The sequence below is a fragment of the Vanellus vanellus genome (assembly GCF_965231255.1).
Source record: "Vanellus vanellus genome assembly, chromosome: 1".
Lineage (NCBI taxonomy): Eukaryota > Metazoa > Chordata > Aves > Charadriiformes > Charadriidae > Vanellus > Vanellus vanellus.
The window spans coordinates 137,232,651-137,255,465 of record NC_138905.1 but is presented as its reverse complement, the minus strand read 5'-3'; the positions used below and the strand labels follow the sequence as shown (position 1 = coordinate 137,255,465).

The 22,815-nt window shown below is 43.0% G+C and overlaps 1 protein-coding gene across 1 annotated transcript in view; it reads right to left on the bottom strand.

Moving 5' to 3' along the window:
- Positions 1 to 21,072, bottom strand: part of VEGFD (vascular endothelial growth factor D) — a 33,281-nt gene extending 12,209 nt beyond the window's left edge. Inside the window, exons 1-2 of the mRNA XM_082486056.1 lie at positions 20,483 to 21,072; positions 2,098 to 2,308 (exon numbers count right to left, since the gene is read on the bottom strand). Coding sequence (XP_082342182.1) covers positions 2,098 to 2,308; positions 20,483 to 20,572 — 301 coding nt within the window. The 5' untranslated portion in view covers positions 20,573 to 21,072. The remainder of the gene's footprint in view (positions 1 to 2,097; positions 2,309 to 20,482) is intronic.
- Between the last annotated feature and the right edge of the window lie 1,743 nt (positions 21,073 to 22,815).

Sequence of the window (22,815 nt, the reverse complement as noted above, 5' to 3'; positions counted from 1 at the left end):
ACGAAATGAAAATTTTAATTTGTCAGAAATGCTGGTGGTTGCTAAATGAGCAATAGCGAGTAGAGAATTACAGCATTTGACGCTACTTCTAATACAGGGCTGTGGATTGTTAATGTTTCTGTGAAGACTTTTAAAGGTGGATAAACAAAATGTTTATCATTAATTAAAGCCCTCTTAATTGTTCTTCCAGTGTGTATTAGATTTAGCTTTTTTTGGTACAAAATTTCTATGAGAAATTTAAACCCATGCCTGCCATGTGAAAACCCTGTTCAGACTGGCGTTCATGTCTGCATTTCTGTTTTGTGGCTCAGAGATGCAAATTCAGGCCTTTGCTCAGCCATAATTTAGCTGAGTAATGGTGTGCAAAGCGGCTGTGGTTATTGTAAAAGTGGTATTGGAACAGCATCAGCAATATCTGATTTCCCAAAAGGAAAGTGGTATGATCATATCAGTTCAGGGTAAAGACTGAACAAAGAAGGATAGCGCAGTCTGTCCTTCATTAGGCTACAGTGGGGTTTTGTGTAAGAAATGCATTTGCTCGGCCAAAGTATAGTAGCTGATGCTTTATTTTACACCACTGAACACATAATGCCTCTCAAGTCTCTCACCTACAGGGAGCAATATTCATTTTTGCTCCAGGTGAGGGAATAGATTGTGATACCCCGCACTCAGGCATTGGTTGGTCGTTTCAAGATCTCCTCTCTGGAGACACAGAATCACAGAATCACAGAATAGTCAGGGTTGGAAGGGACCTCTGGAGATCATCTAGTCCAACCCCCCTGCCAGAGCAGGGTCACCTACAACAGGTTGCACAGGACAGCGTCCAGGCGGGCTTTGAATGTCTCCAGAGTGGGAGACTCCACAACCTCTCTGGGCAGCCTGTTCCAGTGCTCCACTACCCTCAAAGTGAAGAAGTTCCTCCTCATGTTAAGATGGAACTTCCTATGTTCAAGCTTGTGCCCATTACCCCTCGGTCCTATGAATGGGCACCACTGAATAAAGACTCCTCCCATCCCTCTGGCATCCTCCCTTTAAGTATTTGAAAGCATTAATAAGATCCCCCCTCAGTCGTCTTTTCTCTAGACTAAAGAGACCCAAGTTCCTCAGCCTTTCCTCATATGAAAGATGTTCTAATCCCCTAATCATCTTCGTAGCCCTTTGCTGGACCCTCTCCAGCAGATCCCTGTCTTTCTTGAACTCAGGAGCCCAGAACTGGACGCAGTACTCCAGATGCGGCCTCACCAGGGCAGAGTAGAGGGGGAGAATGACCTCCCTCGACCTGCTGGCCACACTCTTCTTGATGCACCCCAGGATGCCATTGGCCCTCTTGGCCGCCAGGGCACATTGCTGGCTCATGGTCATCCTGTTGTCCACCAGGACTCCCAGGTCCCTTTCCACAAAGCTGCTCTCCAGGAGGTCAGCCCCCAACCTGTACTGATGCATGGGGTTATTCCTCCCAGATGCAGTACTCTACATTTACCCTTGTTGAATTTCATTAGGTTCCTCCCTGCCCAACTCTCCAGCCTGTCCAGGTCATGCTGTAAAGCAGCACATCCTTCTGGTGTGTCAGCCACTCCTCCCAGTTTAGACACTTCCTCCAATAGATGGAGATGGGGGCAATACCTCCTTCCTGTACAAATCCCACCCAGATGCTGATGATGATGCAGTGCCTTATATCGGAGCACACCTAATAAAAGAAGGGATTTCTATGCCTGCAGTAGTTCTCGTTTGTCCTGCCTGCAAGCAAATTCTGAGATTTAGCACGATGCTGCTTGCCAGCCCCTCAGCCACTCATTCCAACCTGTTCTTTGCACATTGACTTGCCCTCCTTTCTGCCAGACTGATGAATCCATACATAATACATTTTCCTTTTGGAGAGTATACAGAGAACAATAAGCCTGATTTGGCAACAAAACAGGGAGGCGTACTGGGGCTGTTGCCTGACATTTTTTCATGCAAAGTCATTTTCTGTGAATGCCCTGTTGTTTCCAGTATGGGTGTACTCTAGGAACCCCCTGGTGCTTAACCCTTTACTGTTTAAGAATCAGTTGTCCTGAAAGGACATTCCTGATCATTCAGCTGCAAACCTGCGCCTACCTTTCAGTGTATCAATATCATAGAAAGCAGCAGCAAATCTGGTGGAGCGATGTGATGCAGAGCGGGAGTCTAAATTGGCCAGACTTTTGAGTTTTAGCCTGCATTTCCACAGCTTCCAGTCCTCAGAGTGAGTGATGCGAAGCAGCTCTTCCAGGCTGGATGCTCTCCTGATCTGCTGTTCTGACCGCTCCAATGCTGACAGAGATGTCCTCTGGAAGGGAAGGGAGAAGTCAGAAAGCCAGTACCTTTACAGCCTGTCCCCGGCGCACCACATGGAGCACTTGTACAAAAAAAAAAGGCAGCACGTTACTGAGGACAGCTAAGAATACCTGGGAAAACAGGAGCACACAGAGATGTCCCGGGCTTTGACAGTGCCCAGTGCCAGACTGATCTGCAGGATTTGTGCCCATATAAATTGGGAAGGGGAGATGCCCACTTCCTTACCCTTTCCATCACAGCTGCTACAGCTGTTTGACAAATGCAGGCTGTACTCCCCGAGTCCCGGCTGCCCAGGGCGCCTGCCAGACACCAGGTTCACATCGCTGGTTCACATCGTTCATGTTCATATCACACTGCTGCTGTGCCTGAGCTGGCCAGCTGTGCCAGCATGGACCCTGGGTCACCCCCATAGACAACCTGAATGAGATCAACTGGTGCCACCTCAAGTGCCAAAACGCTGGTGCCAGCCATGAGATGTCACTGCATGGCCAGGTGGTACCGCTGGAAGCTGCCCTAAGTACAAGGGCCCATCCACACGGCGGGCAAATGCAACGTTCAATGTGCTGCAAAGTGCAGGGTGCATCTGCCCTTTCCCATCCTGACTGCAGCTTTGGTCGTGCTGGAGTCAGCCAAAACGATCTCCATCCAGCCTCAGTGCCGTGGCTGTGCAGCCGCGTTAGTGCAATCATTGCACTTTCCACCTGTGTGATGTACGTGACCATTCTTCGCTTCCACGGGAGAACACTCCCTACAAGGGCCAACCCCATCAGTTTAAAGTTGTCATTCACTTCAAAGATACCTGTTCGACAGACACTTAATATTGCACAGCACCCCATAACAATACTGGTTGCTTTGGCTGCTGCTTCCCGACATCTGTGTTTGTGCCTTTATCAGGGCTTTGAGTATTTGTTTCCACTGACTCACCAGATCTGCTGAAAACCGTTTCCTCCAACCCAAGTAAAAGGTTATCTTTGCAAATGGCTGTGTTGCGCTGGGCTGGTGCTCTCAGCTGCGCGCTCTCTGCTCATGCAGTTGACTGTACTTTTTGACTTGCAAATATAGGGCTGCCGTGCCAGCTCTCATAAATAAGACGGCAGTTCTTAAAAGCAAAAGCTGAAGTATAAGAAAGTGGCAGTACGAGGCGTGTAGCAGCCTGCAGTCTGAGCTGGTAGCACACGAGTGCTCTGTGTAGGACTGGGGAAGGGGTGGGGGAAAAGGGTCACCTATAAGAAGAACATTTTTAGATGAGATCTGAAACCCAGGCACTGAGTGCATCTGTTATTTGTTATTGAAACATCTGTGGCATTTATTTTGCAACAATACAGATGTTAGCCTGTACACGCGGGCCAAGTTCGTTTTTGGGTAATTACCTTCCACTGACCTAAAATTCCCTATGTAGTTAACTCAGAAGAAGTTATTTGCTCGTCTTTTGTGCCTATACAGAACATTATATTGTGCTGTAGCAAGCTGCCATGTTTCATTATAGAGATGGCTGGTTTTCATAGGTGAATGGTTTCTCATATATTTCATATATGGTGAAAACTGGAAAGCCCATCTCAATACTTATGGACAGACAGCTCAGAAGGAATGTGAATACTTAGCACCAGTAACTGAATTTCAAGATAGTTTTACAAACTGTTACCCAGAATTTTGCTGATCTTGGAAAGCTGAAATTCAGCTCGAGGTCAATGCGTCAAGACTTGTTTGTTCTAAGAACCACAGCTTATATTCACTCCCATTCACAAACTGTCTCCTTGACCTTGCAAAACATGCAAGTGTAAAACCCGTGCTGGCATGGTAATGGGACCAAAGATATTAAAACTGAACTCTATTAACTATTGACAACACTTTTTTTCTCTCTTTGTAGTAAAAAGATGTTCTATCTGAATCAGCATCCAAGACTTCTAAACTAGACTGAGTTTACAGAGAACCTGTGAAATGAGATGACAGTATTCTGTAAATTGGGAGACATATCCTTGTACTTCTGGTAAGGGTCAGTAGTTTGGGACTAGCTTTTCCATTTCTTTTACTAAAATACCAAGAGTTTTTATTAATGATTGTTATATAAGCAAAATAAGGTTTAAACCTAAGATGGAAGAGTACAGAAAAAGTATACGTGCCTCCTCATGGTAAGCAAAGGTCTCTGGGTTTATTTAAAGCAAGAATTTGTACTGTTTTAGGGATTTTTGTATTTTTAAAGCTATACAATTCCTTAACGTGGACTGAATACACTGAAATTAACTAACTTTATGCTTTCACAAGTACTATTGTATAGAAAGGGGAACAAGTTATATGAGTAGAAGTCAGTTTTATACCAAAAATACATCTCCAATAGTATTTGAATTCTGGTAATTAAAAAAAATGTACCTCTGATATTGATGCATCATAGTGGTATTGACAAAGCCTGCCTACGTGTGCAGGTTATGCCTTCTCATACTGGTTTTCATATATTGGAAACTGGAGAAGCACGGTCAAAGGAAATGGAAGAAGCAGTGCTAATTGCAGAATTCCCTCTGCAGTCATCAGAAATGTATCCTAATTAAACCGTGATCATCCAAAACTCACACAGAGACCTTGGAACTGAGTTACCAGTTCTCTGTCAGCTCCAGCCCCGCTCAGTGTGGCCTGGGCTCTTCAACCCTGAAGTATATCTGTTGCTCTTTGTGTTTCCTAACACCTATCCAAGCTCTGCAGTTTGATGGGATCACCAGTTGCCTACCATCACAATGCCAGAATAATTGCCTCCCTTCTTATTATATTTGACTTCTTCCTGGGGGGAGCAGATTTTACAGCTGACTTTATAACTTCTTCACAGGAATCCCTATCCAGTACAGAATTTCCCAATACCCTTTCCCGTAACAACAACAGCGTTGAGATAAAGTACGGTGTCTGCCTCTGAGCACTGCTGACACTAGGCAAGATGGTGAGCTGATGGCACTGCTAGCTTTTAAAGGAGAGCTGAATCCCAAAATAGCTGTAGGTTTTTACATTGTGGATATCTATTTTGCCTGTGAGATAGTTACTCTCAGCTCCCTCTATAGCCAAGATAGAGAAATATAGATGCTTTTAGAGCATGATTCATTTGAAATCACATTGAAAATCTTTCTGCTGGCTGCCCAGCAAGCCCAGGCTCACCAGATCACAAGAAGTGTGGTGGATCTTTGGTCAAACAAATCTCACCGCAGCTCTCTGGGGTATAAAACATATGAAGAGAGGCACCAAATTTTGTTCCAATATACCTAAGCACCAAAACAGGAACAAGTGAAGATCACCTTATGTGTTTGGTTTGACTCCTTTGAGACTAGTTCAACACTCACCTAAAACGTTCTTCTAAACACTTGCTAGAGCATGGACAGACTGTTCGGCATCTAGGACACCCCTCATCCTTATACGCTTTGACCATAGAGGTAGCTGTCCACAACTTAAAAGCATTCAAAACTAAAAGCTTAAAAAATGAAAAGAGTGTGGAAGGTGCATCAGCCCCACCATCAGGGCGCAGCCCTACAGCCTCGGACGCTGCAAACTGAACTGCTTCAGTCAGGCACCCTCTTGCTACGACACAGCAGCACTGAAGAGCGTGTCATCGCAAAATCCTTCTGAAGCATTGATTTCTTGTCATCCCATTTTGAAAAAGACAGGATCAAATGAAAACACAGAACCTCCTATGGTCTCAGATAATACCGTAGATGATGGGCCATAGGCCTATTAGCACTGCACAGATGTGGAGACTTCTTTCATATACTGCAGTTTAAATTGAAGCCCTGTTAAGATATAGACATACTCTGGCTGACTGAAAATCCCTGCTTCGAAGGGTGCAGCTTTGTACAGAAAGGTGAATAAAAGTTTCAAAATGTGAAACTGGAGGAAGGTGTTAGGTTCAACAATGTCCCAAGCCTACCCCTCATGTGATGATCAAGGACTTTATCTCATTTCACAGGGATATAAAGTCACAACAGTTAAAATCAGCATTTGAACAGGAGGGGAGCTCCACACTCAGCCACGGAGTAGGGGGAAGCATGGAGAGCGGTCAAACCTCCACTGACATTTTTGGGAGATCCAGCTCCTCACACAATGCAAAAGGAACAGAGCCGCCGTCAGTCTGTTTCTCCTGACTGTAGTCATCTGCACATGCTATGTCACACTTCTCAGATACCGCTACCTCCCTTTTTTTAGGTTTTCTCTGATAACCACAGTCCTCGCTTCCAGGTTCCCCTCCCGTTCTCCACTGCTTTCAACATCTTGTACTGCTTGGATCCCATTGTGCTTTTATGTTGTTTATCTTTACTCCTTTCCCCATATTCTGCCAGGTGGGATTCTAATGAGACCTACCTCAAGCTGAGCTGTTCAGCCTTCTGGTGCAGAAGAACATGCATTCTTCTCCCTTCCATGCCCTCACTCCACTTCCCTTACATTGACCCAGATTTTAGTAGTCAGCTGGGGTGAGCCATCACCACTGTGGTAGTTGTTGATTGTAATGTCTGCAACCTATGTGGATCAGGACTTCACTGCACTTAGCGTGGGTCACGTAGGCAGCAAAACTGTGATTTCTGGCCCCAGAAAGCTTAAAATGTACATTAAGGCTTGAGAGAGAAAGAAAGTAGAGAAGGGGCCGTTGGGAAAGGGCCAGGGCAATGTTCTTTACACCCCTCCAAAATGAACAAATTACCTGCGGAGCCATGTCACTGGAAAGCTCAAAATGTCATCCTAAACTTTCAGTACCTGTAAATGTATGCCCTGTAGTCAACTTAATACATAATGCTATTGCCTACAAGAAATGTTTGTGTAGGACTCATCAATAACAAATATCAAAATGGTAGTTTTAAGTAGCTCATTCTTATCTCTTCAGCTTACTGCTGGTCTTAATATCATTTTTCTAAGTATCTTATCTAAGAATGGATCCCATACGCAGAGATAAAGATCAGATTCATATTTAAATGAAGTTGTATGTTTTTCATAACATTGACCTCTCATATGTTCCAAAACTATTCTTCAACTCAGAGAGGAATATCTGTTTTCCTCTCTTTGGGCTATGAGCAAAATTACTGACATCAGGAAATGATAACGTGGGTTAGCATTGTGATTTTTGGATAATTACAACTTTTGTCCTTCCAAAAGAAACCATAATGGGCTATCTGTCTTCTTCCTAGCAATCTCAGAATGCCAGAAAAACCCTAAAAGTAGTTAGCATTGGAAAGGAACAAGAGAAAAAGCAGTGGTACATTCAGTGGCCTTTCCCACCTTGGACGCTGGCTTGTCGGACACTGAGTTCATTACCCCGTTGATTTATGCTAGTCAAATATCTGTTAGTCATACAGATGCACAATCCCACACATATTCTGTGCTGTTCAAACTGGGCCCCTTCTTGAGAATTAGCATTGACAGTCTATTATCAGGTGCTGCAGCTCAGCAGTTTGCACCTTTCCTCCATACTTGACAAGCTCCTAGGTTTCTTGCCGAAGAAAACACACCCTGCTCTTTTCCAACTGGTGTTTGAGTGAGTCAGCAGAACCCATGTTTGCAGAACCCCCCTTTTTTGCAAGTGCCAAACTTCCCAGCCTGACAGAGATGGGCTTTGCATTAATGCTGTGTTTCAGGATCTCCTGGAGATATTTTGAACAATGGAGACAAGATGTCTAGAATACGATAGTAAAAGGAAGGCCCTCTAAAGTCCTAAATTTATTTGAGGATCCACAGCACAAATGCATGCCTAAGACCCAAAATTAATTCTTTTATAGGCCATCAGTAACTATCAGTATTTTTATTTGAGAAAACAGGTGTATGGTGCATAATATTTTGTGTGCACGAGAAGGCAAAAATAAAGGTTGATCATAATCCATATTTTGCTCAATCTGAGGAAACTCCTGCTTGCATTTCACTCTGCACTTGAGCACACCCACAGAACCAAGAAGGACATCCTGAAAGCTTACCCAGATTACTGCTTTCCTTAAGCCCCAGCCTTGCAGTCCCCATCCACCGTGGGACACAAACCTCTGCTTAAAGCTAAACACATGTGCAAGAGCTCTTCTGAAAAGGAATGTTTTTCTGAGTTAGGGTCACAGACACTATTGTGGCAAGTGCTGCATAAATACTAATGGAAATCTTCAACATTATCACTGTGTCTGGGGCCAGGACAAATGATTAAGGAAACTCTCAATAACCTTGCACTGTTTTATGATCCATCCTCTCAGCGGTTAAGCAACAAAAAGAACAGTAACAGCTTTATCTTGCCAGGGAAAGCAGATTGTAGCTGCATAACACAGTGATGATTCTCTTAATGCCATTGTATCACAAACATGGCCAAACAGGTTTAAGCTAAGTTCAAACTAAATCTTTCAAAATTAACAAGTTGGGGGTGGGTGAAATCAGTGAGGGCAGTTGGACATGGACAAAGAGTACTGCCAGCATGTGAGGATATTTTGAACCTTTATGTGAGTGTTGTGTGCTTAATGCAGCGGTAGCAGCTGCATTCAGTTCAAGAGGAGTCATGTAGAAGACAAAGGCTTGATGCAACCACAAGTTGAACTGTCCCCATTCCAGTGCTGCCCAAAGGCTATTCTCAGAAGTAGGCTCAAACCAGTTTAAATGCTCAGTATATGATTCATCACCACATGAAAATACCAAGGAATTTTGCTGCTATGTATGTTACACCTGAAAATAACCTCCTTTTCTTCCGTGACGCGTTGCCCAAGTTTTTACGACAATGTATGAGCTGATCATTATTACAGGCTCATCTTTCAGAGACACAGTGCCTACAGCTCCCTGCCGCCCTAAGATCATTAGGAATAAAAAAAAAAAATCTGATCCTATGGCTATCATTCACCTGACTGAATATGAACCAATTATCTGAGACGCCTGTTATAGTTAATGGAGAAAAATAGGTCCATTGGGTGCACGTTCATCTCATTCTAAAGTCTGTTGGATAAATTGTGCCTCCAAATGGCCTCTTTCTCTCCATTGACGCTGAAGAAGGAGTCAGCAGGTCACTACCTCATCTGTAGTTGGTTAGGTGACCTGAATCCCACTCAACTGAGAGCACTCAAATGGAATGAAATCCCCTCTCCTTATCCAAAGCACAGGCAACATATGAGGGACAGCGGTCGATTTTTCTCAGATACACAAGTAAACAGCCAGGAAGCGTAACTGCACGAAGGCTTGAAGGACCTGGGTCTGGCTGAATGCAGCACTGGCAGCTGCCTCGGCAGAGGAAAGCACTTCATTCCCTGCCTCAAAGCCATGGGGTGGTTGCCCAGCTGTGCTGCAGCTTGCTGCACACAGACTGTCAGCCCATGCGGCCAGGGAACTGCAAGGGAGTTCCTGTGGAAAAGTCTTGTTCTCTCTTGGCAGGAAAACAGGGCAGCTCCTGCCATTGTGAGGCCAACACAAAGACCCACATGGTGTCTGAAGATCTCTTGTTTGACCGTTTTCCTGGTGAGGCTGACAAAATTGTGTGGAGTCTCTGCAGGAAAAGAAACTCCTTTTGAGGATTTTCATCATTACCGGTGGTATTTTTAGCGTTATTGTGGCTCTTAGGAGTATGGGGTCAGGTACAAACACAAAATAAAGATATGGTCCCTAAACTAGTGTCTACAACAGAAGTAAAAGATGAGAGAAAAAAGAGGAAGGCACTCATCCAAACGGAGTACCAAGGAAACACAGAAAACCTTGCTCAGATTGATGGGCCATGATTTTGAGATAGCAGGGGCTCAACCATTGCCAAATTTTATCATAAAAAATATTGTCCATAATACAGCATCTTGTATCCTTGGGGTGTTGCATAACGGGTAATAAAATAGTGAGAGAATCTTCTGCAGCTTGAAAACATCAGGCTTGCAGGAGTGACTTACTGCCTTATCAACAAGCAACTGCATCACCCTATAAACATCTGGCATGAGGCATCTAACTCTACCACATGTCTGACACAGACTAGTTTGCACTAATTTTATCATCACCATTGTATTTCATTTCTGAGGAGAGAAAGAACATCCACTTTTCAACAGCTGCAATAAGATCAGAATTTTGATTCTCTGTCAGCTGTGAACTTCTGATATATGAAGTCCCATCTCTGACTGTATCCCCTCTGGAAACATGGTTGTCTATGTGTTATTAGTGCACAAATAAGCTATTTTTAATTATAGTGAACATGACCACAGAGAGACAAAACAATGAGATATTTTGACTTCCTACTAATATTGTTCTCTGAAGCAGATGGGCTTGTCATGGGATTTTTCAGTGACTATTACAGGCTTTGCCATCAGAAGCATGGGTGAAGTTTCAGGAGCATGCAGTGATTCATTCCACCTTCAAATGATGACTGTTCAAATAAGTATTCAAATCTGTTACTTATATATGCTTAGCAAAAAGTTTAGGCACTCTCAGTGCACTGCCTTATCCAGACTGAACATTCACTTGATCTTCACAGAATCACAGAACGGTCAAGGTTGGAAGGGACCTCTGGAGATCATCTAGTCCAACTCCCCTGCCAGAGCAGGGTCATCTACAGCATGTTGCACAGGATGTCGTCCAGGTGGGTTTTGAATGTCTCCAGAGTGGGAGACTCCACCACCTCTCTGGGCAGCCTGTTCCAGTGCTCTGCCACCTTCAAGGTAAAGTTCCTCCTCATGGTAAGATGGAACTTGCTGTGTTGAAGTTTGTGACCGTTACATCTTGTAACCACAGTTACAGCATTGATAACCTGGAGGGATATGCTGCTTATGGTGGGGACAAGTCTAGGTCCTGTGAGGCAGATTTCCAGCTGTCACTTTTTTAAAAGGGTGCTCTCTCCAGTGAGAATTGTATTGAAAGCATAGAGCTAGATTGTCCAAGTATGTAGCAAAAAATATTCAATTGGGCTGAATTTCTTCTTTAAGGGGCTGAAAACAGCCTCAAAATTCTTTCCCTGAACATAAAATCAGTAAGGACTGTGTTACATTTGAAAAGCCCTAAGGTTGCATCAGACACATGATAGTCAAAGAAGTTGGGGTTTTGGGGCTCAGAGGCAAAGTACCAGAACATTCCTTTTTGTTTTGCCCTCTCAGAGAATTGATGCCTTGATTTGACTGCTAATATTTTCAGCTGTGCCAACTACCACAGCATTTTCTGCAACTGCATCGAAGGGAGACTCCATATAACTCTCACCAGCAAAAATAGGCATGTGTGAGACGTGCATCACCTGGCTGTAATGCCCAGACAGCTTCTCCTGCCGTGCCTGCGGAGGAGGAAATGGTACTCACCTCAGTACCGTCATCAGTGCCTGCTTGCCCAGAAGAAGCTCAAGGACTGAAGAGCAGGCACGGGAAAAAAACTTTTACTTCCCCCACCCACAGCCTAGGCAAAACCTCTCCCCTGTCTGCCTCAAGAGTTAACGAGCGTTGGCCTTGGCCATGCATCCTCTCAGGAAAGGGTGCCTGTGTGATCACACCACTTCACCCTGAAGTCCTGTGTGTCATGGCTGCTGAAAGAGAAACTGTGTAGAGCCCTGTCCCCTAAGAAGAGCAGTGGAGAACTGGCAGAGTGCAGAAAGAAGGACTGACAGATATGATGCTTGTGTGTTTGGGAGGAACGTAAAATGGTATAACTAATAGTTTGACTAGGTGTTGTATGAGGGTGGAGGGGGCTGACAGGGAGACATTTATCTGAGACTGTAACATTTCTCAATGATACAGATGTGATGTTTGAGGGCCTCTTTTGCTAAAACCTTGTCAGTAGATCATCTGACTAAGACCCAAAATTGGAGGAGAAGCAACTTCTAGACTGCTCCACCTCAGGTGTTCAGTGTGGTAAAAAGTTCCCTTTGGACTCCCCTAAGGAGGGGAAGTCTGTCTCCTTGGGCTCCAGTCCCACTGCCAGTGAAGACCAGAGACTTAATTGTCTGTTTCCTAATCTTAGTGGTCAAGGTGGTGATAAACACCTTCTACTTTAGCTGAAGATGATATGTTTTCACAAGTAAATCATATTAGCTACCCTAGAGCTTCAAGAGAACAGCGTGTTTGTATTTTGAATGGCCTTTTGAACTAGAATAGATATTTTGTGGTGCTACAGCAAACAAATCAGACTTCTAGCACTTTAGTAGCATGCTTACATTATCAAAATCCTCAGAGACAAGATATTTTGGTTGCTGTATTCTTGGTTTGAGTGGACCAAAATATTCAAAGCAAAGATCTGAAAACATCAGAACTGCACATGATTTTGTGAAAACATAAATTTCAGAATATTTTATATTCTTTTTCATGTTCAAAGCAATCAGAGACTGATAATATTTTATCAAAATACCTCTCACAACTATATACCTTTAGCCAGATAGATCTTTACACCAAAATGAAGCAGCTTTTTCTCCAGCCAGCAAATATTTTGACAATCAACTACAACTCTCAATAAACAAGTATTTCTTCCCACAGTCAGGTCTTTTGGCTGTCATGGGAAACCTTGTCACAGCAGCTGAAGTGTGATTTTGAGGGCAACAACATTCACTGCGCATCATTTTGTTGGTGGTGATGGAAAACCCGGATGGGGAGATGAAAGAAAAAAGTAAGTCTAGTATGGTATGGAGTTTCTTCCTGTTGAGGCCTGGTCATCTACATTGAGAGTTTACCTCTAGTTCCCTCCTATGGTGATCACACAAAGTATATTTGCTTGGTCAGCGAAAGGACACAGATGGATTGTTATTGATGTCCAGGGTGATAACTCATTGATATATCCCAAATGCTACTGACAGCTTTGGGAGTCTTACAGTACATTTGCTGAGCCTCTACTTGTGCGCTTGTTCATATTGTCTTGCATTGCTGCAGTCTGTTCAGGGAGCCGTGATGCTCGGTACAGAGGACGGCTAGAAACATTACATAGCACTTACTTCATCGTACACAGTGTTAGGTGCTAGACTAACACTGTGACAGGGTATGCACGTCAAAAATAGCATATTATATGTGTTTACAAAGAGCGTGTCCAGACCATAGCGACTTTCTTTTGATATTTGTCCGTTCTTTGGAAGTCACTGGGGTTTGGAAAGTGATTCTGGAACGGATCAGTAACAGACACCTGAATGAAATCAGATGACTATGTATTCTTTTAATACTTGAAAATATTTTTTAATGTGATGAAGGTTCCTTCAGTTAGTGCTTTCATTGGTTTCTGGGTTTGCCCCAAGACACTTTAAGAAATGTTTTGGAAGTGTGACTAGCCAATTGGACGGCCAGGTTTCAAAATGTCACTTCACAAAGCAAAGCCATTGCCAGTACTGAATGAACTTATGTTACCCCAATCACATGCACACATTTTCCTGGAATTGTAATTTTTCTTAAGTAATATTTCCCTACCAGCGCAGGAAAGTATCTTAATGTGGTTTCTGAGTCACATTGCTAATTAAAGTGAAAAGTTTTGCCTGTTTGTATGGCGCATTCTCTACTTGCAACATGACATATGAGACAGTAACACGATGCAACATTTTTGCAATTCAACCCGACTCAAATGGAATTCCCTCCCCAGCTGCACACAAATAGTGACCACGCTGCAGCTGGTGACAATGAATTCTCAAAACTAACCCAGCATGCTTCCCAGCTGAAAGCATGGCTAACACAAAACCATCCCTGACATCCTGATAATAAGGAGAGCGGTTACCCCTTTCCAAACCCATGTGGCACCCACACTGGTTGCCAAATCCCATGTGTTCAACTGCCTGTTGCATTCAGTATGACCCTGCCGAAGCAGCAAGGACCCTAGATGGCGTTCTACCACTAGCTGAGTGGTCGCATGCTTGAAGTCACACCTGGGGAAAAATAGAAAAAATAGGCAGATGTCCTTCAGGAATCTGAATTTTTCTTAATGCCAGCAAACTAAAATATTTTGCTCAGTTGTTCTGCTATTTATTGATACAGAAGCCCATATATAGCTCTTTCACAAGGACAGAAAAAAAAAGAGCAAATTCTGCTTGGTCTTCCCATGAGCAAATTGTATCTCTGCAGCTGTAGTGGGGGCACATAGCATATTGTCCACATTCCCCAAATCCCAACAAGGATTATGAAGATTTCCAAAACGTGCCGGGGAGGTAGGGAGCCGGAGGAGAAGCAGGTAAGGGACTGGCACACAGTGGGAGGAATAAGGAATTCCTAAGGAATAAGGGTTTCTTTAGGAAAGGCCTCATACTGAGTTTACTTTCCTGCAGCAAAGTATTTTGAGTCATTTCTTCCCCCCAGCAAAGTCTGGGACTATATCTCAAAGCCAAGCCAGAAGCAGCAATCCCCAGTTTTGTAACTGGACTTACTTGTCCTGAGAGAAAGGTCTAAAGGAAATACATATCCCAGTCATTTTGTGATAACTATAAAAACTACTGTGCAATGTTTTTGATGGGAATAAGAATAAATGAGTTATCACCTACAACAACTGTACCTCATTATTTTTCCCAAATACTGTTACGGTGTCCACATGAGATAAGACACAAGTAAACCTTACTCAGCTCTCGTCTGGAGTAGGGACAGCAGTGATTGGAACAAAATTTGCAGACACAACGGCAGAGGTCTCACAAGCCAGAGTTTGCGCCAGGGGTTTATTTTCCATTTTCAGGCAGGCTATTTCTCTGCCTCCTGTGGGAGCCTGCATCAGTACCAGCACATCAGTGGTTAGAAAACAATGCAAATGCCCATGAGGGAGAAAGCATGAGTAGGCTACATAAGGCAGAAACAAGCAACACTCGCTGAGCCTTGCTTGTTTTGGTTGCCTTGTGACCACAAATTAAAAGAAAGTTGCTCTGTTGCCTTCTGAACCTGCCTTCCTTTGGATTCACAGAGTTTCAGATGTGGGCCACGGCTGATGTCAAAGTTTAATTAGCGCTGTCTTCATTTCAAACAGCTGACTAATAGAATGAATTGCTTGAATGCTGCATCTCATTAATCTGAACAGCCTGATGTACTTTTCAGAGCTCTCTCTATACTCAGACATTACAGTCCTAGCTGAGATGGACTGGACTGGAACGGCAGCTGGGAGAGATTTTTTGGCTATTTCTCACGAGCAAGAACTGCTCATGATAAAGTAGCAGTGTGTTCATAGTTTCCTTTCCAAATTGATAAGAGCCAAGGACGGATGCTATGTGGCGTGGCAACAATACAGAATTGTTCTCTTATCCTTCGCTGTACCTTGTCAAGGCAGTAGCAGATAAGTCAGAACAAATTGGCTTTCCTCACAACCTCCCTGATAGCTTCCCACCCCTAAAGGAAAAGCACAGATGATCATTTCTGCAGGAATGCGGCAAGTACATTTTCACACATTTTTGGCTCATCATGCCTATCAGAGATGGTAATCACAGAGAATCAAAAGCAGCAGTGACAAAACTGGGATAATAAAGCACTTCTGAAAACCACAATTTCATAACCTTTATTGAAAAGAGTTTGCTAACTTTGAAAGGAAGCTGGATGCGAGAATGAAAAGCCTGGTTTAAAGAGAGAAATGGTATCCAACAACCTTTAGAGTTGCTTTTTCTAGATCTTGAGCTGTTTGCTGTACTTCCAGGAGTTGCCTTTGAGGAAGATAACCCATGAGATAGAAGATTTGTTAGAATCTCTCTTTTCTAGAAACTGAGTAACGTTTGCAAGCAGTTATTAGACAGCTGTGTAGATCTATCTGAAAAACAGTGTCGGTCCTAATTACGGAGACAAAAGCTTATGTCCAGCTCTGCTGCTTAGGTTTCTTTGCAGAGCTCTGTCTGTTTTGGTTGTACAGACAGACAGAGTGCAGCTGGCTCTAGGAAGGGAGAGATGCAAAGAGCTTCCCGATTCCTTCCACTCACGGTGTGATGGCTCTCTGGTATTTCCATACCTTCCCAGGGGCAAAACATTCTCCACTTAGGTGGTCTGGGGACTGAGGATCATGGCGAAGTGCTGTTTCACACTCATCAGCAGACAGGGACTATGCACCAGGTGGTTTTGGAAAGTGGCTTCCCCCTCTGGCCAGCTCACAGTGGCAATACGAGATTGTTGAATCTAAGATCTGTTACAGCAGAAATGACCACTCAAGGCTGTATCACTGTTTAGTGCAGAAGTAAAAAAGCTGTGGAAAAAGGAGTACGTGTAACAGAGAGCATCCATCTTCACCTCCAGGGCTAAGCTTGACTAACCCCTCGGTCTTCTGGTCAGAAAGCAGATTTACCTCAAACCGGGACACTAGTTCAATGATACTCCTCAGGCCTATCAGCTGTGGGTTCCTCTCCAATGAACCAAAGGAGAGTTCCCCGTGGGGAGAAGACCTCTGCAAAAAGAAAAGGCTGTGAGTCTGTTATAACTTGGGCATTACCAGTTGTCCCTGTCTCTTGCCTTCCCGCTAGCACTTTATTGGTAACATGAGGGGCAGAATAGGGCAGGGAGCAATGAGACTCACATTCTCAGAGATCAAGATCTTGCAGCCTCATTAGAGAGGCAGTTTTAGTGTTGGAAGGCAGGAGCAACTCTGACAGATCATTGGCTTTTCTTGGCAAAAAAATCACCTCCGCTCTGATGAATACAGGACATAGCTCTTTGCATCTAATTTTAAAATTCTGGAAAAAGTAGCCTATGTCTGTCATTGCTCTAGGAGAGGAAAAATGTGTGGGGGAGAAACAGGAAAAGAGATGGAGAAGTTTGCGGTTCCCTAGCTGAGGGTTTCCAAAGTGTAAGAAGACTGTCAGGACAAAACTTCAACAAGGAATTTTTTAAAGCATTTCCTGATAAAAAAAAAAAATAAAATAATAATGCTTAGTCTTCAGAAAACCCATGTGGAAATCTAATTGTTCAATGAGGATTTCATATGTCAGGCTGGCATCCTGAACCAAGCACTAGTGTGTGAGGCAGAGGGCTTGCTGCCAGCCTTGACGTGGGTTCAGCTAAGGAGCTCTGCCTGACACCTGCATGGCTGTGCTGTCCCAGTCTGAGGCTGCCCCCCACTTCCCATCATGAGACCGTTTTCCAGTTGCTTATAACAATGCCAGATGTTAGATGTGCAGGCTGAAACTTTCCACACCAGATGTCTGCCTCAAAACGATTTTAATAATTTTTTTGCTTTCTCTGTCAAAATGGCTTGACCACAATTGAGGATGAAGCTCCTTCTTTATCTGTGCAAAAATATTTTCTGGCAATCTCATCTTTGTAAATGTCTGGCATTTCCCCACTGTGGATCACAGATGTGTAGTTTTGACACCTGAGGAACCTTGGTTGGCCCAGGTGTGTCTACTGCTATCTCTGCAAAAATCCACCCAAACATAAAAACCTCTGAGAGCAACAGCAGAGACCTGCCAGGGTTTAGCAGCTAGACGCTCAGCAGATGGGGCCTGTGCTGACCCCATTCCACTTGGGAGCACAGCAGGACGTGGGTGCAGGCCACTGCAGGTCCAGCCCATGGGGCTGGGAGCGGAGGGCATGCCCTTCCTCTCCCTCAGGCCACAGGGGTTGGGCAACTAGGGAAGGGAAGCTGCCAGATCTGCCTGTGGAAGGGAAAGGAGATGAACACTGATGGAAGAGGGCAAGACCTGGCCGAGGAGGCTGAAAGTGTCCAGGGAGACCAGAACTAGAAACTAGGGTCAGGAAAAGGAAAGCCAGGAAGTTCTGACCACAGAGACAAAGTGAGAAGCTAGGGAAGGAGGAGGGAAGGGGAGACCATGGTCACACATGACTGTAAAGCAAAAAGGTCTAGTAGACCTGTCTCTGAGGAATTGGGACAGACCTCCTGAGGGTCTGAGAGAGAAGTGGGACATCCCCACCCAGGAGGAAGCAAATGGGAAGGAGGGTGGCACATGGAGAGCACAAGCAGGACCCCAGCAGGGAAACCGAGACCCCGAGTCCTGCACGTGAGGGAACACTGGTCAAATCCTGGGACTGGACCAGGTCAGTAATGAAGAGATGAAAGAGGAGCTGGGCCTGATGGGCAGGGGACAACCGGCCTTGATGCGCACGTGGGGGTAAAAAGGGACTCCTGTAGCCGGCGGAAGATAGCATTTCTGAAGAATTGGTAAAAGCCAAGCACAACAGAGGTACTTGCTGAATCACAGCAGCTTGTACATAAGCTTTTTAATATTCACGGCATTAATTAGGATATTTGAGGAAGGGGGATAAGAGAGTAAATCCTTAGCCCCTGAAAACTGTATTGCATGATACCACACTGACACCACCTGATAGTTTAAACCATCAACAGGTTTAAAACTTCAGGTGTCCCGGGTAAAGCTCATCTGCTTGACCTTATAAAATGGGGGAAGAGCAGGTTGCTGGTGGTTAACCCTTCTTGGGTCTCACTAATTGCATATTACCTGCATCCTGACCTTGTGGTTTGTTTTTTTTTTTTTTTTTTTTATCCAGGCAATACTGTCATTGATCTTCAGCAACTTTTTTTAAAGTAAGTTATGATAGGTGAATGCAATACATCATTTCTGTGTTCTGCAAATTCAATTTGAGGTGGAATCACTGAGAATAGGCATAACCCTGTGTACCCTTAAACACTGTAACATGAATGACTTTTTGAGGGGTGTATCCGCATATATACACATACAAAAGCCCACAGGTCATACATGCTAAAGCAACACAGAAATCTAGCATACTATGTAAAACATTAAAAGAAAAATAATCGACAGCTTAGCCAACAATTTCTGTCTGCGAAGAAAGAGCCAGAACAAGTAGAAAACCAGCCTTATCCTTGTGGCAATCAGTAGCCAATGCATGTCAAACACAGCCCTTTTTAGTGTGATCTACACGATACCTTCAGGATTGTCTTGGAAACTAACAGCGGTTTGTTATTATATACAGTGCTTTGTGGCTATGCTGGCTGCTTGAGAGTGGTAGCCAAATTAAAATGGAAACAATTACAGATATACATACATCGGATGGACAATGCTATCGCAGTGAATAATGTATAAACCAATTTAAATCAGCAAGAAGAGCTCTTGCATTTATTCTAGGCAAAGTGGGTATGGTTTCAAAATTTAATTAAGAGACTAACCAGCGGTTTACTATTATGCTGGATAAACTTGTGTCCCACCTGAAGACAGAATTATCATCACTGTCAATTATACAATGGTTAGGATTCTGCATTAGAAAGCACTTTCTGATTTAAATAAGGTGATTCCTACATGCAAGAAACCAGTGATTTGTCATGCATTTCATAAAGGTAATGTATACAAGACTGATTACCCTGTTCCTAATGCCTTCAGAGCACTGATTGCTGAGGTTGTAAATTAAAAGCTTGTGAATGGTGAGCAGGCAAATGGGTTAGTCATTAGTCATCCCGAGGCACACAGCGCTCACCACTGCTTAACTTCTTGTGCTGGCAACAGCAGTCTGCAATTAAGCACAGAACTTAGCGTTTCTTTTCTAAAACACAGGTCAAGACGCAGTGCAGTTCACAGACTAGTGTGTGGTCATCTCTTGCTAGCGGAAGGTTTTCTGAACTGAAAACAAGAGTATTAGCTTGTTTTGTTCTGTTAGTGAAAAACAAATAATTTGTTCTGGACCACACACCGAATTAATCATTTTTGGACACACTGCACATGTAGAAACTTGTTCCAGTTTTTGTTCTGATTTTTCTAAATGATTATCCTGGATGTTCTCACATTGTCGCAGAAAGTCAGATCTGAAAAATCCTGCTCTCAAGGTGAGGCTTCAGCTTAAATTTTGTTGCATGCATTATAACAGAAGAAAAGTTAATTCCCAGGCAATGTGCTCTGTTATTACTAGTTGCTGCTTATTTTAAAGTCCTGGATAACATCTCCTAATAAAACAAAAGAAAAACATTTCTCTGATTTCTGGCAAACAAGTGAACACATGTTTTTAGAGGAAAATTTTCAGTACCAGGACACTAATTCCTGCAATTCTAAATACCTGAAATTAAAAAGTGTATTTAAAAATATTCCAAATCCTCTGGCTTACATTTTTGTTTAGATTTTGGTTTTATTTCATGACTGACACTAAAAGTTTAACTTAACAACAAAGCATACAACAAGTACTTAATAATAACTAGTGAAAAGACATAAAATATTAAACAGCAAATATGGATTGAACTTCTTTATAGGTTCTCCTTTCCTCTATGGCTGCTAAACATCTGTGCAATTAAACCACCACAAAATAAACCCAAACACCAGAACAGCAAAAAGACCTCCACCTTGCACATTAAATGTATGTAATTCTGGTAATTTGAATTATTAAGAATGACAGTAAAGATCACCTACCTTCACAGATCCATTCTCATAGTCAGATCCTTGCAGCAGATGTAGAAAAGAAACTATGAAAATATTCGCAGTTGCCCACGCTTTGTACATTCTGATGTTTAAAATCCACAGGTTACTACGCAGTCGTCGTCATACAGCTAGAGGCGTCTGTTTCGAAATGCATTTCTCTATCAGCAATACTGAAAAGAAAAGCTTCCAGAATTTCTTTTATAAACTCACAAAGGATTCCAGCATAAGAGAGTAAATATCTGGCTCTTTACTGCTCAAAACAATTGTAAGTTCATCTAGAGAATGTCATTTCTCAGAGCAGATTTTAGATACACTTGAAAGAAAATCACGATAAGGATTTAAACAGACATGTATCTGTATAGATACACATACGTGCTCACAAGTGATCAGGTATGGATTCCAGTTAATGAAGTTAATATATCTTCCATTGAGACACAAAGAGGCATTCAAAATCCATCTGTGGTCCTGAAAATGTAAGAAATCTGCTCTATTCTGTGCTCCGTGTTACAGCAGCCTTTTAAGATGGTAGTGTAGTGGCCAATGTTTTGAGCTCGAGAGCTGTAATCCAACTCTGTATTAAAACTTTTTTCACAACCTTCATGGAAGCTTGCAGAAGCATGTGTCTTAAATCTGATACAGACTTTGGCAGTAACACAGTCAAATTTTGGCTCTAATCCCATTTTGTCCCTACCAATAGCATAGCAGTTTTTAAACTAACTGATGCAATCTAGACTCCCATTATTTTAAAGAAGATTACCTGAAACATGAAACTTCAGCACACGTTCTTACACAGCACACATATTTTAAGTTACTCCTTTAAAAAAAAAAAAAAAGAGAGGGAGGGAAAGGAAAAGAGCAAGACTGACTTTCTTTAATGTGTTCTATCTTATGTGGCATAGGGTTTTCTGAATAGATTTTAATAAGGAAAGTTAAAACTACCTTTGACAGCAAACACGATTTTGAATTTTTAATGAAAGCTCATGAAGCTACAGATGTAAAAGGAAAAAATATATTTTTATTGTAGCAAAACACAATCATTACTTCTGCCCCAAGATATGCATGCGTTTTCACTGTATATTTCCACTCTTTAAAACCAAAGTGGAGATCTAACATTTAAAATTACAACATAGACAAAGGCTCTGATAGTTATGCATGTTTAATCTGTACTCATATAATATATTGTGTTCAGGAGAGTAGTTCCACCCTCACATGGCTTAGGGTTTGCAGAATCAGACTCTGCAGTTGTTAACGTGAAACAGTCACGTACCTAATATTTCAGAGCACTGGTTTCCTACCTCTGACGTCCAAACAGTAGCTCTCTTAAATACAAGTCATGCTTCTGTAACTAACATTAGCTTGCATAATTTCTTCCTTAGTGTTCATCACAAACGGACATTGGAGAGAAAATTATTTGAATCCAGTCTTTCCAGCTGTTGTCTGTTAACAAAGTCATTATGTTTCAAAAACGTATATGTACTGTAATATTTTTCAGCTTTGTCTTTTGCCTCTTGTTTTGTGAAAGCAATCTTTTTCTCATTTTTTGGAGAAAAGCCCACACTGGTTCGTACAAGGACAGCAGGAATTTCACCTCTTTGAGTTGAAAAAGCCTCTCTCTCTGAGTACCTGCTTCTGCCCCCGATACCTTCCCCGCAGCCAGGCTGCCTGCCGTATCCACACAGTTTCACAGGCCCCGCACTACAAGGGGCATTCTGTGTCTGCACCGTAGTTTATCAGTAAAATATTTTAACTTTTTCATCCATCATTTTAAATTAACATATTATCTAATGCTTACATGCAGTTACCTTGACCTCATTTAGTGTCTCCATTTCTCTCCTTATACTAATACCCATCTCCTTGCAGGAGCTGAAAGCCTGCTAAAATAAATGAATATGCCTTAGCCTCGGAGGCACTGCTTCAGCGTAAGGGATCAAACGAAAAATAACCACTATACTCTCAGGACTGCATGGTAATAACTTTCTATTGAAAGTAGTTAACTGGAGGGAGTACCTGGTCGTCCACATCTCTCATTTATGGGATCATTATTTGAAACACAGACCCAGATTCACAAAACAGGCAAGGAGCAATACATGCCCTCATGCCCTAAAGCCTGGTGAGTGGGATACTTATGTGTCCTGTCTCCAGCACAGTTAAAGGAATGATCTGTTCTGTTCCCCTGGCAGGGCTGGTGCAAAATTTCACCAGCCAGACCAAGCACCTGGAGCAAGCCTTCCCTCTGGCTGTCAGCCAGATTGCTTCTGTCCTTCTCACAGGCATCACCTCTCCACTTCATAAGTTGGCAGAAGCAAGGGAAAGCCCAGGAGCAG